The following is a 16,695-nucleotide window of genomic DNA, read 5'->3' on the forward strand; positions in this document are numbered from 1 at the left end:
TTCATGTTCCCCTCTGTGAGCGTGGGCAAAGACTACATTTCCCAGCCTCCCCCGCAGGCAGGATGGAGCCATGTGACTGGTTACGGCCAACGGGCTGCTATATATACAACTTCCAGGCGACAGCCTATGAGAGGAGGTGAGACCTCCACATCCTCTCTCTTCTCCTCTCATAGTGAGCATGGAGGTCTCCTGTCAGACAGCACAGCCACATGGTGGGAAACCCTGAATCACCCTTTTAAGGGAGCTGTCCCAAAGAACCACCAGACTTTATATGAGGCAGGCAAAAAATGCTTTCATCTGGTATTCCCCTGAGGGTCCCAGGTTTGTTTACAGAGCCCAGCCTATCACATCCTGACTCAGTCTACCTTTTAATCAACAGAAATCTGCTGAGCGCCTGCTATATACCAAACTCCCACTAGGTATTTATAAAAGATACTAGAAAAACAAAAGATTTTCATTCAGTGAGCAACCAGTTAATAACCATTGTGTTAGGTTTTGGTCCCCATCCTCAAGGTATTTAAAATTTAGATAGAGAAACAAAATATACGCTTGCCAAAAAAACAAATATTAATAACCACATGGCTTCCCTAGCTAAATCAGCTCCCCACTAATACTCCCTCAAAGCACAATATGTTTTTCTGCTGAACTGATTTTACTTATTTGTATGAATCTTTAATTCATGTCTGTCTTTCTTGCTGAACTGTAAAGAGCTCAAATGCAAAAACTAGTTTTTTGTTTTTGTTTTTAAATTGTTTAGGGTTTTTTGCCACCACTTGTAACAGGCACATCAAAAGAAAATCTTCCATTTACCACATTTTTGATTCTTTAACTAGTTTTCATTAAATTATCAGAGAAATTTAATATTCTTGACCACACTTAATACCACCTTAGTTCAACTATCCTTGGGGTCACTGAAAGAGAGAAGCACATCTTTACTGATTTCAGCATATCCTTTACATGCCAGATGACCCAGAAAGTTAGTGTATTTCTGGGGCATAAGTAAAAAGGATAAATAATTATGGCTTATCCGTTGTCTCACAGCTAATGATGCAGGGGTATATTCCTCAGAGAGTTCCTACTTCTGGAAGAGTCGGTTCATCCTGTGTTCATAACTTCAAGCAACATAAAGTATAAACGAATAATTTTTTAGGAAATCTCAGTACTATCAGATGGAAATCATCCTTCTTATAAATCAAGCTTTAAATTGAAAGAAAACATTCAATGATCTAAAATGGTAGAGGGGCAATACTTTTAATGGAATATTCAATGTAAATTTTTCTTTTGCCTCCCTTGACTGCCAATACAGTGAAATGAAATATAAATTGGAAGTATATATATATATATATTTTTTTTTAGCAGCTCCAAGGAAAAGTAAATATCTGAAATTAAATGTAAAGCTCACACTCTAAGAAAATGTGAACATTATCTTCTATTCTTTTGATGTTAGCAGTTGGTCTGCTTGTTAATATAGCATTCCTGACACAAAACTACCATCTCAACCTCTAAATAACTTCCTATTTCCTATAATCCTCAATATACTTGGTGGTGTGAAGATTAAAGCTTACCCAATTAGCCACCCACTACAGCCGAGTTAATCACATAATCTCTGAGATGGTCACAGAGCAGTGGAGTATGCAATGATTTTTCTTCTCTCTTTACAAAGATTTAACTAATTGTGAGAATTGGCAATGCTCTCAAATATAAAGGGCAGGAGGGTTTTCAATCAAAGCTGTGTCACTGCTTTATAAATTAGGGCTTATCTTCTTCCAAGAGACATTGTTACACAGAGACTTCTTTTAACAAGTTTCCAAATGCCCTCAATTAGTCAACCATTGCTTACTGAGACCAAGTCTCACATCAAGGTTTACTGCTTTAGAATAAGGATCACTAATCCGTAAGGTAAAACTCAGATTCCGTCACATGACAGCTACGCATTCAATTATGGGATTCCTACAATCATGTGTTTAAAGGAAATGCTAATCCAAACTGAAGTTTGACAGTACTCTCCTCTCCTTAATAAGTCCACATATGACGAGGAAGAGGAAAGTTTTGCGGGGTGGGGGGGGGGGGTGGGTAGCAGAAGGACTCCTGAGAATGAGGGATGGGGAAGAGAGAGAAAGCAAAGACTCGGGGGTGAGAGAGGAGGAGGAGGAGGAGACAGAGGAAACCAGAGAAGAGGAAAGGGCTCAGGAGGACAGAGAGGGTCGACAGTTTTCAGGGAGTCCTGGTTGGGTCAACTGATCTTGCGGTGTTGCTTGCCGCCAGTCATCACGGGGCTTCGAACTATCGATTAGCAGAACACCCCCAGTTCTTCAACAGTACGTGTGGTGATGGTCTAGCATGAATGACAAGATGTGCCAGAGAGAGCAGGTCTATAACATTTAAGTTCTGATAAGGCTTCCTGACCAATGTGTTTCTGTAGGTTGTGACCTAAAAGCAAGACATGAGCCACCCCCCACCTCCCCAGTGACAAGGCAACCCACGATGATATCAAGAATGACAGAAGCCATCAAAAATACTGGAGGAATCCAGAGATTAGGGAAGCAAACAAAAACGATGGAGGAGCCCAGAACTAGGAATCTGCAGGGCCGAAGAAATCTTTGCGAGTCACCGGAGACCATCAGAGCAACCGACAGGCAGGGGAGGGAATGAGGTTTCTCCAGGGACAGAGCTGAAAGGTTCCCGACAAGGTCTCAGAAATGACCGGGCAGCCTGACAGTCAGGAGGTGGGAGGGCAAGGTCCAACTGAGAACCCATATCCAATTCATGTCTACAACTGAATTCAGATCCTCAGAAGGCTAGGTCCAAGCAAGAGTTATTTGGGTATGGGAGGTTGGGGAAGGAAGAGGAGGCCTCAAAGGTGGGGATTTGGGGTTAAAAAAAAAGGGGGGGCAAAAATAACACTCTGACATGGGCAGGTGGGTGAAATCAAAGACTGGAAACTCTGTCCTCAAATCTAAGACAGTCTGCTTCTGGCAATTTCCTTGACTTTAACCTGTGCTCGTGCACACACTCATCCACACACGTACTGCCTGCCTCGATCAAGTCTGCACTGCCACCATCCTCCCTGATGAGCTGGGGTTGGGCAGAGCTATCTGGTGTTCATTTCACAGCCCTTGAGTAGATTTCCCAGGGCTTCCTCTACATAAGAATTTGAGAATGGTTTTACCTTGGATGCATTTCCTTACTGATCAGATTCTCCTAGAATGTCTAGGACTTGCACTTTTTTGGACAGTTATGGGCTGAACTGTGTCCATCCCCCCCACCCCCACCCCCTGGCAAAACTCATTCGTTGAAGTCTTAACCCCCAGTAATCCAGAATGGAACAATATTTGGAGATAAGTTCTTTAAAGAGGCAGTTAAAGTGAGGTCACGAGAGTGGGCCCTAATCCAGTAAGAAAAGGAAATTTGAACAGACACACACGCGGGTAAGACAGAGGAGAAGACAGAGAGGGAAAACGGCCATCTACAAGCCGAGGAGAGAGGCCTGGAACAGATCCTGCTGTCATGGCCCTCAGAAGGGAGCAACTCTAACGGTGACACCTTAACCTTGGACTTCCAGCCACCAGAACTGTAAGAAAATACATTTCTGTTGTTTGAGCCACCCGGTCTGTGGTACTTCATTACAGTAGCCCTAGCAAACTAATACACGTATACACAGACATAGGTCCAGTGGGTCTAAAGCAATCCTAGCCCAACAAGGATTCACCAGTAATTCACCTTCCAGGCCACCTACTATTCTCTTTCCTCTTTTTACCTCAATGACTTATGCACTTTCTTTACAGTGAGCAATATCTAATTGCCGCACTGGTTTCTCATTCTTGGGCACATTCCATGGTGCCTGGAATGGACCATCACGGTCTGTTCTATCCATTTTACCTCATCAAGCCAACCCTCAGACGTCATGTCTCCTCCACAGGGCTCACACACTTTTAAACTCTTCTGGAAGCTTATTCTGAATTACTCTAGATTTCTGTGTCTGAACAAATAAAACATATGGTTCCCTCAAAGTTTCATCTTGAGAGCATGGAAATCAGCCTGGCCTGTTATACCTTCATTATTTCAAACCCTCAGGAATTAGTTACCCCTGCTTCAGTTTCCCCTCAGGCTGGTCTTTCTGTCCCTGGGCAGCCCAACCATTCACCAATAAGCAACACCTGCAGGCCCACCAGGTGGATCAGCCTTAAATTAAACAGAGGGGGAGCAGGGGGCGTCCTGGTGATAGGACTTCAGAGGCCTTGGTGGGCCTCCATCCAAAACACCTCTGCTACTGACCTGCTAAATTCCCTAAAATCTTCCTACTACTTCATTTACTTTGGGCTCAAGGAGGCTTCAGCTAAAATACGTCCAGGAAGGTAAGTCGCTGCCAGCATGGAATCCATTGCTAGAATGAATGTAAGACTGTTTACCATCAAGACCACAGCCAGCAAGCTGGGCACTGAGGAAAGGGACACAGAAGGAGCCGTGGGAGGTGAGAATGGGAAGGAGGAGAGCCAGGTGTAGAACATGAAACGAGACTGGTCGGGGAGGCCAGGTCCCCCTCAAGCACTCAGGGCTGGGACAGGAGGGACACAGGGTCTCCAGGAAAACAGAGGAAGCGACAGGAGCTCGCTCCCCGCCTGAATAACATCTTGTAGTTGTAAAGGCTCGAGAGTTTACAAAGCCCTTCACATTCCAATCACCTCACCTGGTCCAAACAATGAAAGAAGCAGAACAACCCCACCCCACCCCCACCCCCCGCTTTTCAAGTCAATGATTCTGAAGCCCGATGACTGGCTAGGAAGCAACAGAGTCGAGTCCTTCTAATTCCTGGTCCAGCTCTTACTTACGGTGCAACGGTTAAGAGTTCCCACCTGAAGACATACAGATCTAGAGGAAATCCAAACTCTGAGACTGATTAGGCTTAGAATCATGTGCAAGTTACCCGACCCCTCCAAGCCGCAGCTTCTCTCCTGTAAAGTGGGATGTTAGAAAGATCTGAGCGCAGGCACGTACACCTTAGCATAGTGCCCGGCACACAGAAAACACGCAGATGTAAGCCGTTAGCGCTCACCTCTCGGACCCCGTGGGAGAAAGCAGTGGTTCTCACCCTGCCACCCACCCCCGAGGAGCCCCCCACCCCGCCCCCCGTGTTACTGCTACCGAGGCCGCCCGCCAGACTACTCGTTCAGACTCTGCAAGTATATGGTCTGGACGCTGGTTTTTTTGTTTTTTTGTTTTTTAAGCCTCGTGGGTGATTCTGATGCTGAGTGCCACAATTAAGAACAAGTGATATAAAGCAGTATTTCAAGCTGGAAGGGGCATTCAAACCACCTGAGGATCTTGTTCACATGCAGATTCGATTCAGTAGGGTGGGGGTGGGGTCTGAGACTAATTTCTAAACACAAACCCAGGTGACGCTGAACCTACTGAACACGGCATGCTTTAAACAGCAAAGAAACAGATCACAGGAGAGAAGAGGGGTGACAAAAGATGGGGGTGACAAGCAGTACGAGTAATTTTGACATACTGAGATCTAGAGAAGTCATTCTGGCTTATACATGAGTTAACTTGAATTTTACGCTACCTAAAACAGCCTGTTTGGGGCCTATCAAACATACATTGTACACCTGTTCTTAATTACTAAAGAAAAGGGCACACTGAGCAGAAGTAAAGACCGTCCATGTTAAAAAATAAAGATTAAAGGCCCCTCTTCCTGGGACGCCAACATTAGTCCTCCTTTGATAAGATTCCCTTCCCAGGTGCCAAGTCCATCCTGTACCTGCTGTACATATACCTCCTGGTCTGTTTTTTTGAGACCTTGAAGAAATGTATCCTTGACTTTAATGTTCTTTGTTCTGACAAGATATAAAACTGCTAAAAACCCTGCTTCTCTGGAGCTATTTCTCAGAGTGATCTGGGATTAGTCCTCAGTTTGGCTCAAATAAGACTCTTTTCTATTCTTATTATTTTTCGTCGACCCATGTGAGGGGGGCACCAAAAATCAACCATACCCCCCAGGAAGGCCTAAGGCCCAGACTCGGCGGCGGCCCCTGCGCAGGCCGGACCTCGGCCGCTGGTAAGTCGCTCCTCTTCCTCTGCAGCCATGTCTGACAAACCCGATATGGCCGAGATTGAGAAATTCGGTAAGCCGAAATTGAAAACAGAAAGAGAAAAAAACCACTGCCTTCAAAAGAAACGACTGAATAGGAGAAGCAAGCAGGCGAGCAGTAATGAGGTGTGTGCCGCCAATACGCACTGTACGTTCCACAGGCATTGCCTTATTTTACTTCTTTTAGCTGTTTAACTTCGTAAGATGCAAAGAGGTTGGATCAAGTTTAAATGACTGTAGTGCCCCTTTTCACATCGAAGAATGGGAAACTACTGACAACGCAGGCCGCGCCTGCCTCTCCCATCCAACCTGTCTGGCTGGCAGGGAAAGAAAAGAACTTGCATGTTGGTGAAGGAGGAGGCTGGGTGGGAGGACAAGGAAATCTAGAATAAAGAGTAAACTGGTCCAAGGTGTCCTGCGGGCTGTAAAATGCAGTTTAATGAGTGCCATTTTTTGTTGTTGTTCAAATGATTTTAATTATTAGAATACACAATTTTTTAAGATGCAAGTCAGTTTTAACACCTGGGGAAAAAAGACCTAGGGCCCAAGTTGGCCCCTCAATATCATTAAACGACAATGAAGAGAAGCAGAGCCTGACACACAGCAGGCTCTCACCCAACAGTCACCGTCACTAGTCAGAACGGCCACCTCCACGACAGAGGAGGATGTCCGTGTCTTCTCCTCCTCCAACCATCACCTCTACTAGGACCCTCCTCCTCTATGAAATTTGCTTCTCCCACCCCACGCTATCTTTACTACATTTCTGGACTTCGATGTGGAGACCCGCCCTGACAGAGGGTACTCTCTCCTCGCCTTGGATCCCCTTGCTCAGCGGTTCTTTTCCACCGGCCCTGAATCACCACCTTCCCCCTCCCACTTCACTCCTGCATCTGCCAGAGCAGTGTCGGGCACCACGAAGGACCAGCCAGCTCACCGAAGGCCTCCGCGTCCACTTACAAACCGTGCCCAAGACACAACTCTTCCTTCCCTGACTCCCGGCTTTTATTTCTCCAAACGAACAGCTCCAAGGTTTCATCTACCTTCCCGAATTTCATCGCTTCTTTCTACAAACCTTGGATCCCACGCTCCTGAGAAGGCTAGGTCCGACACGCAGCCGCTGCATCCTCTTCGACTCACCCTTGGGCCGTGGTTTTTCAAGCCTGGCTGCAGATCAGAATCACCTGGGGCCCCTCTATGACCACGCCCTCCACGCCCCCGGATTTAATTGTCTGAGGCTGAGCCTCGTTAAAAAAAAAAAAAAAAACACCGCCCCTGGGAAGCAGTATGACTCCTAACCAGGAACAAGCTGCCGCCCCACAATGAAGGGCACCATCGGCCCTCGTGGGGAAGGCGGGGAGAGGCGGGTTTTATCCTCATCTCACCTGTGATGGTTCCCACAATGATGTTAAGAGAGTTCTAGAAGCAGGGGGGGAGGCCAGTTCTAAAGATGTTACAATTTATACTTCATTAACCTCAGCTGGGAAGCCTGGACCGCTTCTCTGGGTTCTTCCAGCAGAGCCGGGTACAGAGCAGCTGACAACGCTGGAGAGTGTGAATTACTCTCCGGCAAAGGACAGAGAGAAGAATCCAATGGCCCCACGCCTCTAATTCCATGAGCCACGGACTACAACCTTTAGGACACATTTTTATAACAAGTCAAGTAAAAAAAAATCATTTTCAGGGACTTCACTGGCGGCCCAGTGGTTAGGACTTAGCCTTCCAAAGCAGGGGGTGCCGGTTCGTTCGATCCCTGCTCGGGGAGCTAAGATCCCACATGCCCCGTGGCCAAAAAACCAAAACATAAAACAGAAGCAATATTGTAACAAATTCAATAAAGACTTTAAAAATGGTCCACATCAAAAAAATCTTTAAAAAATCATTTTCCAACACAGATAAGAACATGACTTCCAGAGTTTAAAAGGCAGCTAACATAGCAGAAAGCTCAACCTAAAGAATGAAAAGACATTTTCTGACTTTCTGTATTATACCTAAATAGCCTTCCTCCAAGATGGGATTCAGCTGAACGTATCTGGTTTACTAAATCTAGAAATTTAATGAAAACTACATTGCATAGAAAATGACAGTCAAACACTATAAATGAACAGACTATATTTTACTAGTTAAAGAAATTAAGCCATTCAGGAAACAGCTGTAATCTCTGCAAATAAATTTCACCCATCACATAATCCCTGTAAAGGAAAACATCGTACCTGATGAGATCTGGTTCTGCACCCTCGTTCTTAAAGGATGTCAGAAGTAGTCTCTCTCGAGTTACAAGATCATCCAAAAGGTTTTGTCTTCGGTCTCCTTCCAGCTGTGTTCTGCAGGCATCTCGTTAAGGTCCAAGAGCAGGTGAATTACCTCATTTGACCTATTATGTTATTAAGTGAGCTCTCCAAGTCAGAAAGGACTGTTACAGACTCTGATCAACCCTACCCAGAAGAGGCCTGAACCAACCTTCTCCTCCTGCTCTAACCTCAGACTTCACTGATCCTTCCAGTAAAGGACCTGGACAGAACCATCGCAGAGGGACTTACAAACACTGACACAGTTCCGCCACATGAGATCCTTCACTGAGAAATACAGTTGGTAAACACGATTTTCCTCCCAGTGGCCAACCCTGAAATGTCCTTCCTCTCAACGGGGCAATGTGACTCAGGGAGTCATCAGGCTTTGAGTTTTAGGTCACAGTGGTCAAGGGTTTTTCCTAGACACTAATATCCTAAGATACTCTGCTAAAAAAGGAAAAAGGGAAAGAAAATGTTGCCCCCTTTCTTCCATGTTAATGAACACCTATTAACACACCTGGAATATATTTTGTAAAGGGCTACTTTATGCAACAGATTTGCTCTAAAAAGCTGTTACCATCAGCTCATTAAATACATTGCATGAGCTTTAATTCTAAACAAAATTACAAAGAAATAATCATATTTTAATGTGTTAATCTACTAAGCATGCTCGACTAGGAGTCCAAAGGCCTGCTAGTCCTATTTTGATTATTACCTATGATCCTGAACCAATTACTTCACCTTTTTGAATTTGTTTCTTTATATGGCACCCAGATAATCTCGCACACCTCTTCCGGCACAATCCATGGCCACAGTTTTCCTGGTTCCAGTAAAAGAGGGAGACTACTGCTTTGGATTTCTGGATTTATAGATACTTGTCCTTTCAAGAGGGGATATTAAACCCTGCATTTAGGCCCCAGAAGTTTGAGAACTTGGCAGAATCAAGTTAAGTTTCCCTGGGTGTGAAAACCACGGCCCAGTGAATCTATTTTTGTTGATAATTTTGAATAGAAAAAGCTGGCCAGCTAGCAAAAAAAGCAAATAAACCCATCAAAAATGTTCCCCAGTAACAGATATTAGTTAGAAAAATCATAAGTCCCCCCCAAACCAATGTAACTAAGGAGTGTTAGCGACTTTGAATACTTAAAAAATAATAATGGATACGTTCTCTCAACATTCCAGAATGCCACGCTTTCCTGAGAAAAATGACTACCATCGCTTTTCCGTTTCCTGCTTGACTACAGTCATTAAGAGCCCATCTTGGAAACCGTGAAGTAGCAACTGTAACTAAGAAACAGTGAGCCTAAGTCCTTCCTCTGTACTAATACAAGGGCCAAATATTAGCCTTCTGATCAATGCAACGCCAAGAATAAATGTGTTTCAAATCAGTGGCAAATTGCCAATAAAGCAGAAGGCTCTTCTATCTAAAAAAACACTCCTGGGGGTGGGGAGAGACAGAACCTATGTCATGAATCATACAGGACAAAACTGAATTTTAATCATGGAAAACTATTAACTATATCACAATGCTGATTAGCTTTGTCTTCTGTTCTACGCTCAGCCTACTCCGGCAATCTGTGGTTTTGTTGGGATTTTAGTTATCCAACTATCCAAGCAAGCATAAGCTGAACGATAATCCAATATTACAATTAAGCACAGATCTGACTGGCTCAGGGGTTTAAACATAAAAAGTAAAATCACATATCGTTAGAAGACGACTTTGGAGAACTTTCTAATACTCTTAGAGTAAGAAAGATCTTTCTAGTCAAGAATGAAAACCCAGAGACCATTAAGGAAACACTAAATCTGGCTCTATAAAAATTTTAAATATCTGCAAAATAAAATTACAAGTGACAAATTAATAGTGGCAAATTTTAAAACAGCAAAGGATATAACAGGGCATAGAAAAAAGAAACATAATGCTAATCAAATGAAAAAAAATGCAGTTTCACATTAGTAAAAGAAATGCAAATTGAACCATGCTATCACTTTCACCCATCAGGTAAGAAACTACGACAGGACGGTTCTGGAAAGGGGCAAGGAACCAAGCACTCTCAGACATCCTTGGTGGGAATGGAAATGGGTTCAACCAATTGCCACACTGCCTTCCATATACATAACAAAATTTAAAAGGCACATTCTTTCAACAGGAATTTCTCCTACAGATATCTTCACATGTCTATACAAAGATGTAGGAACAAAGATGTTCACTGCAGCATTATTTATAATAGCCAAATATTGGAAACATTCTAAGGTCCGTCAATAAGGAACTAGCACACCTCTACAATGGTATGTTTTGCAGCCCCAGAAAAAGAGAGAGAGAGAGAAGAGGAAAGCTCTTTATGTATCGATGATAATGATAGTTCACATTTCTGAGCACTTACTAAGTGCTACATAAGTTATTTGGTATGGAGTAATCTCCAAAATAGTGTTAAACAGAAACAAAAAGCAGCAGCAAAGAGCTAAACAGTGAACAGTATGCTCCCACTGCATACATTAAAAAAAAAAATCAGAGAAACATATATGTTTGTGTATACACTTAAAATTTATGGAAGGATACACAGAGTCGCCTCTAAGGAAAGGGAACTGGGGATTCAGGGTGTAAGGGAGACTTACTTTCCATCCAATATTGTTTTGGACTGTTTGACTCTATCAAATGCTAATTAACAAAAAATTTCAGAACCAAACGTATAATATGATCCCTCTGTAGTCAAAAGCATTTTATATTTACATGTGTATATAATTGTTCATGCCTAGAAAAGTCTGTGATGACAGGCACCAACCACCAACACATTAACTATGAAAGAATGAGCTGGAATAGGATGGGGATGGGGAAGAGAGAGAAGAGTCATTGGTTAAAAATAAGAACTATACAGGTAGAAAGTACTTTTTTAATAAAAACAATAAAGGCAAGTTTTAAATTTAGCAGATATTAGATATAAACTAGTTGAGAATAAATTAACAATCAAAGAACATCAATTTTAGGAGCAATAAAACTTGGTGATTATGTTTTGAAGATTAGTAAGTGAAGAAGAGAATCACAGACAGCTGATGCTAGGAGAGGCATAACCGAGTCTCTTGTTCTTCTGACCAGGAAACCAGGGCCCTGTGCAGCTGGTAACGGCAACAGTGGGCTAGAGCCCAGCTCTTTCCAGTCTAAGTCAGGGCTTTCCTACCACCTCACGTGGGGCTTGACCACCAAACGTTCCAGGGGCTCCTCCACCCTGAGGCCCCCAGTGCTGCTCACTTAACTGCCACTTCTTAGCACCCTGTTAATAACAATACCGGTAATATTAATTCAGAACATTCCCAGAGACTCCCTGTAAATCCGGGACAACTGGAAAACTGTCCAGTTAGGAGCACTCACTCTACCTCTTTGTTCAGTTTTTATTTTAATCTATTGAGAGAACAGAGCATAAGGAGATGGGGGGGGAGGGTAGAGGAGGTTGAAGAGAATAAACGGATGCACAGCCCTTCTGCATAGCACACTTACTGTACAGAAGTTGTTCACGAGAGGTCAAAGAATCGTCTAGGCAGTGGTGACACTGCACGGATGTGGTCTCATGGGAGTTGGGGGAAGCGAGGACAGGGTAAGGAAGGACAAGTAGAACACAGGGCACGCAGTCAGTGGCCAGAGCTGGGACCTCCTCTTCCACCAACGTGGTGAATAACCAAGGAAGAAGGTCAGAGAACAGACGAATAAGGAAACAGAAGAGCTAGCCACCATAGTACTTTTTAATCAGCTAGGCTGATTTTACACGTAATTATAACCGGTTTATGGCAATGCAACGCTGCAAATGAAACTGGGTCCTGATTTCGTATCACCAATACCCATGACCAACGTGCCTCAGCCCAGCTTCTCTGCTATAACCTGGGAAGCACTTCTAACCTACGATGGAGTGGGCTGAAGATGGTGCTGAACCCAGGGGACGCCTCACCCCCACTCTAGCTCCTGGAGTTTCTCCTTGTTTGGTAGAAGGCTTAAGAATTTAGGCAAGTCTTACGTGCAAATTAATTGCTCTGGAGAAGCATAATTACTTCCCACTGCCGCAAGAAGGACTGCACAGAGACAGTTTAAGGTCTCAGAGGCTAGAAGATTTTTCTGGCTCACATAGTACTTCATCCCTTTCATTTTACTTTTTTTTTAAGTTAACAAACTCTGCTGAATATCCATTATGTACCTGGCCAGGTCCTTATCTTCCTCAAAGCACTGATCATATTTTGCAAGTAGTATCTTAATACTATCACTACCTGTGTGCTTTGATATACCCTTCTTACTTGATTATAAACTCCATAAAAGGACTACCTGTAAATTCTCCAAGATGGCTGTAATTTTAACAATGATAAAATACTAAGTAGCAGCTAATCCTCGAGGAGGTCTTACTTTATGTGAAACACCTTCTATGCATACAATTTAATCCTCCCAACAATCCCATAAGCTGGGTGTACTTTGATTATCCTTATTTCACAAATGAGAAAACAGGCACAAAGAAGTAACTTGCCCACAAAGGGTTAATAACTATCTTTTATTTAACACCCACAATTATGGGGGTGGCTTGTCCTGTGAGATGCTTTAAATATATTTTCTTCAACTTTCACAACAACCTGCAAAACAAGTATGATTATTCCTACTCTACAGGTTAATGAAACAAAGGTCAAGTAAGGCTACGTTGCTCTCTGGCCTTGGGGAAGTGGTGGAGCTGGTCTTCCACCTCAGTTCTGTCTGGCTCCAAAGCCAGTGTTGTTCCCAGTATTCCATCGGTGCCCAGACTTTTGGATTTCATGGAGCAGAAATATTTCCAAACAAACTGCGGGGATGGTGATGGGGGGATTTATATAGACCAATTATACATTTTGCCATCTATAGACATTCCAAAACCCACAACAGACAAAACTCTCATCTACCTTTACTATCATGGTGAAAAAGCAAGCAGATGTTAATACCCAAAACTAGGGAGAACCATGTAAACAGACGATAAATCAGAAAATTTCTACTGAAATAAAAATTATCTTGTCCTTATTTTTCTCACAATAGCAGACACCAGTGAAAACTGTCATGGCCAGGTGCAGTGTTTTAGAACCACTTCACCTCCACTGGAGCCCCGAGGGGCTATCCCTAAAATCTATCCAGTGAGCCTCTCCACACCTACATGTATCCAGGTTTGTTACACGGTGACTGGGGCATCTATCCTGCCATCTACCTATCTGTCTACGCATCTTTTTTTCCCCAAAAAAATACAAAGTGGAACAGAGTTATTTATGGATTTTAAAAAAGTATTTCTAGGGAATTCCCTGCTGGTCCAGTGGTTAGGACTCGGTGCTTTCACTGCTGGGGGCCTGGGTTCAATCCCTGGTCAGGACACTAAGATGCCACAAGACGTATGGCACGACCAAAAAATAATAATTATTACTATTTCTACAGGACTTCTCCCAAGAAACCAAAATACCTTTTGATACTGAACCCCTCTGTAAAGTGATTTTTTAGAATTCTTTTTAAAGTACTAAAAGTGCTGCCTTTGAAAAACCCAACAAAAAGACAAGCTTCACTTAAAGCTAATTCTAAGAATAATTTTAGTATTACCTGAAATTTCCTATGCGCCCTCCTGTAAACACACCTTTTCTCAGCTGGTGAGGCCATTATAATCCCCATCTCCAAGAAGTACTGTGAACAGAAGTTAATGTTTTCCAGCAATTTTCAACCCTCTGGCTGCAGGACTTTCAATTATGAATTGCAAGTCAACCAATTCGAAAGCATGCCACTTTCATTTTAATTTCACATTTATTCTTGCCAGAGAAAAGTACTTTTTCAGGAAAGAGCAGTAACATCTTAGGCCTAACCTCCCAGAATTTAACTGTTTGGAAGGCATTTTCATAGGACTTATCTTTCTGGCAACTCCTAGTGTTCTCTGGAAAACTTCACGAATGCAGAAAGGCATAAATTTATTAAGTAAGGTACCATAAACTCAACTACCCAACACAGTAAGGAAATGTGGTTTTCAAATATTCACGTTAAAAAAGTCACCCAACATTAATTATGCCTCAAGGAAAAGGATTAAAAAGTCACTCTCCTGGCGATTTATGGACACAAATTTTTCTAAGAATTACAACATCATAAAGTATACCTAATAAACCACAGTGAAGACTGTTTAATCTTTCTGATGATTAAGAAGGGTCTTGAGGATTTGCATTATAAACAAGATTTGTCTTGGCATTACAGCAACATGCCAAGTCATAGGGAACTCTAGTTGAAGATAGGCCACGTGACAGTGGACTGTATTCTATCACTAAAGTAGAATTCAGCTTTTAAACAAGTGGCTTTGGGTTCAGACAGCCCTGCATTGGAATCCTAGCTTTCCATTTCTTAGCAGTGGGGTCTGGGCAAGTTACTTAAGCTCTTAAATATTCTTCTCCTCGGTGTGAAAAAATTCCTCTGCTGGAATGCTGTCCTTTCTTTCCAACTTCATCAGTGACTTGAGGTGCAAGTTTGCCTTGGCCTCAATACCTGTTTTGTAAAGAAGGGAATGAACCACTCAAACAACTTCATAATATGAGGTTACTAGGCCTGACAAGTTGCTATCTGATGCATCTTAAATCTGGATGACAGCTGCCACAGAATTATCCTATATGTTTGGGAAGAGGAAGGTCAGGGAAAGGGAAGATGTGAGGAAGAAGAGGGGAATTAAATAGAGGCCTTCGTAACGTAGAAGCTACCTCCTTTCCATTCTATCTAAGAAATGGTCTCCCTGAAAATACAGAGGTTCATGAGCGCCCCCATGGGGTGGATTATCTGAATTCCACCCCTAGTCTTGGTTGCTGTTCCAGTAGAAATAGACCCAATTATTTGAAAAAAATAATTAGATTTTAAAGAAAGCTGTTATATTCCAGACGAGTTTTTGATTTCTCCTGGGAAATTCTAAATTATTCACATGATGGTCCTTAAATATTTTCATAAATATTTCATATTTTCAGAGTATTTAATAACTCTGGTATTTTCAAATGCCTGGTGTTTCATTCAGCAAATTCTGAGATCACCACAAAACCAGAGTCTATGCGACCTCAAAATATGGTCAGACTGCAAGCATTTAGAAGAACAAAGTCAATTATTACTGTAGCGTGCTTGGTACACCCCATAATTAATAACTAGCAGAAATTATTAATAGAAAAAAGTAAAAGTTATTAATTTATATCTTCTTGCCCTATAGGTTTAGCACATAAATATTATAAGATGAATAATAATCAGTTACCTGTTAGCAAATAAAGTTATTAATAGTATACTGGGAAACAATATTTAACTACGTTTCTAATACATGCGATTTAGGTAATATTAAAATGAGTTTGCACACCTTGATCCCATGTGCAGAATTCCAAGTACTTAGTACTGAAAGTGGAGAACACAGCTCTGCCAACTTGAGGTCTATATATTAAGACTTGTGCATTTTGATAAAATAAAAACTCCTTATATAATAGACTGTGCAGTAACAAATGATGCCAGATGGAGGGTAAAGTTACAAACTAAACGTATCAGAGTATTCCAACTGTGTTAAAAATAAGGGCCCAATTGTTTACTGAAATAAAACTTATATTTAAAACCTTAGTGTTTTAATAAGTGCACACTGGAAATCATGCAACTATCTAAACCAGCCTCCCTGGTGACATACAGTGGTGATACTTGGAGAAAAATATTTTTTAAAACATCTTATATTGTTTTATCTAAAAAGCTATATTCCTACATTTTCCCACGTTTAAAATTGGGCAATAACAACCATTTCCCAAGGTACCAAAGTCTGGTACAAACTAAAGACAATGGAAAGGATTGGTAAGAGAGGACCAGTTTGAGGTCAGTTTTAAACTCAGATTTAAAGGATTAGTTTATGTAACAGGTCAAGTGTATTTTCCTAAATTGATCAGATTATGAATTTCTAAAAAAAAGAAAGAAAGAAAGAAAGAAAATATTTTGGGGAGTTCCCTGGCGGTCCAGTGGTTAGGACTCCGCACTTTCACTGCCGGGGCCCAGGTCGGATCCCTGGTTAGGGAACTAAGATCCCACAAGCCACTGCATGGCGTGGCCAAAAAAAAAAGAAAGAAATATTTCAATTCTTCACATTGTTGGTGGGAGGCTGAGGTGATGACAAAACTTGCTTCAGGCAAGTGTCTCCCACCCCCCAAAACTCCCAAAACAGGGGTACTGTCTGGACCTCTAGAACAATAAGGCAAAGAAGTCAAATCTCAATAATCTACATAATCGGGGGGAAAAAATGCATCGTTTCTACTGGTACTGGCTTCTCAGAAAAGAAAACGAATCGTTCAAAACTCTGG

The 16,695-nt window shown here is 42.3% G+C and overlaps 1 protein-coding gene and 1 pseudogene across 7 annotated transcripts in view; one reads left to right on the forward strand and one right to left on the reverse strand.

Annotated features, from left to right (window-relative positions):
- The window catches only part of STX8 (syntaxin 8), a 242,079-nt gene that overhangs the window by 212,612 nt on the left and 12,772 nt on the right, over nt 1-16,695 (reverse strand). For 3 of the 6 annotated variants that reach the window (XM_082441462.1, XM_082441464.1, XM_082441463.1), the window contains exon 4: nt 8,302-8,412. The exons of 2 other annotated variants lie outside the window; for them this stretch is intronic. In XM_082441462.1, the coding sequence (XP_082297588.1) occupies nt 8,302-8,412 (111 nt within the window). Of the gene's footprint in view, nt 1-7,163; nt 7,227-8,301; nt 8,413-16,695 lie in introns of those variants that run through there. One more of the 6 variants, XM_082441467.1, reaches the window with a different exon arrangement.
- LOC309651207 (thymosin beta-4 pseudogene) lies at nt 5,155-7,324 on the forward strand (annotated as a pseudogene). Its single transcript has 2 exons — nt 5,155-6,202; nt 7,251-7,324. The product of its transcript is annotated as a thymosin beta-4 pseudogene (transcript).

The sequence above is a fragment of the Balaenoptera physalus genome, assembly GCF_965194825.1.
Source record: "Balaenoptera physalus genome assembly, chromosome: 20".
NCBI lineage: Eukaryota > Metazoa > Chordata > Mammalia > Artiodactyla > Balaenopteridae > Balaenoptera > Balaenoptera physalus.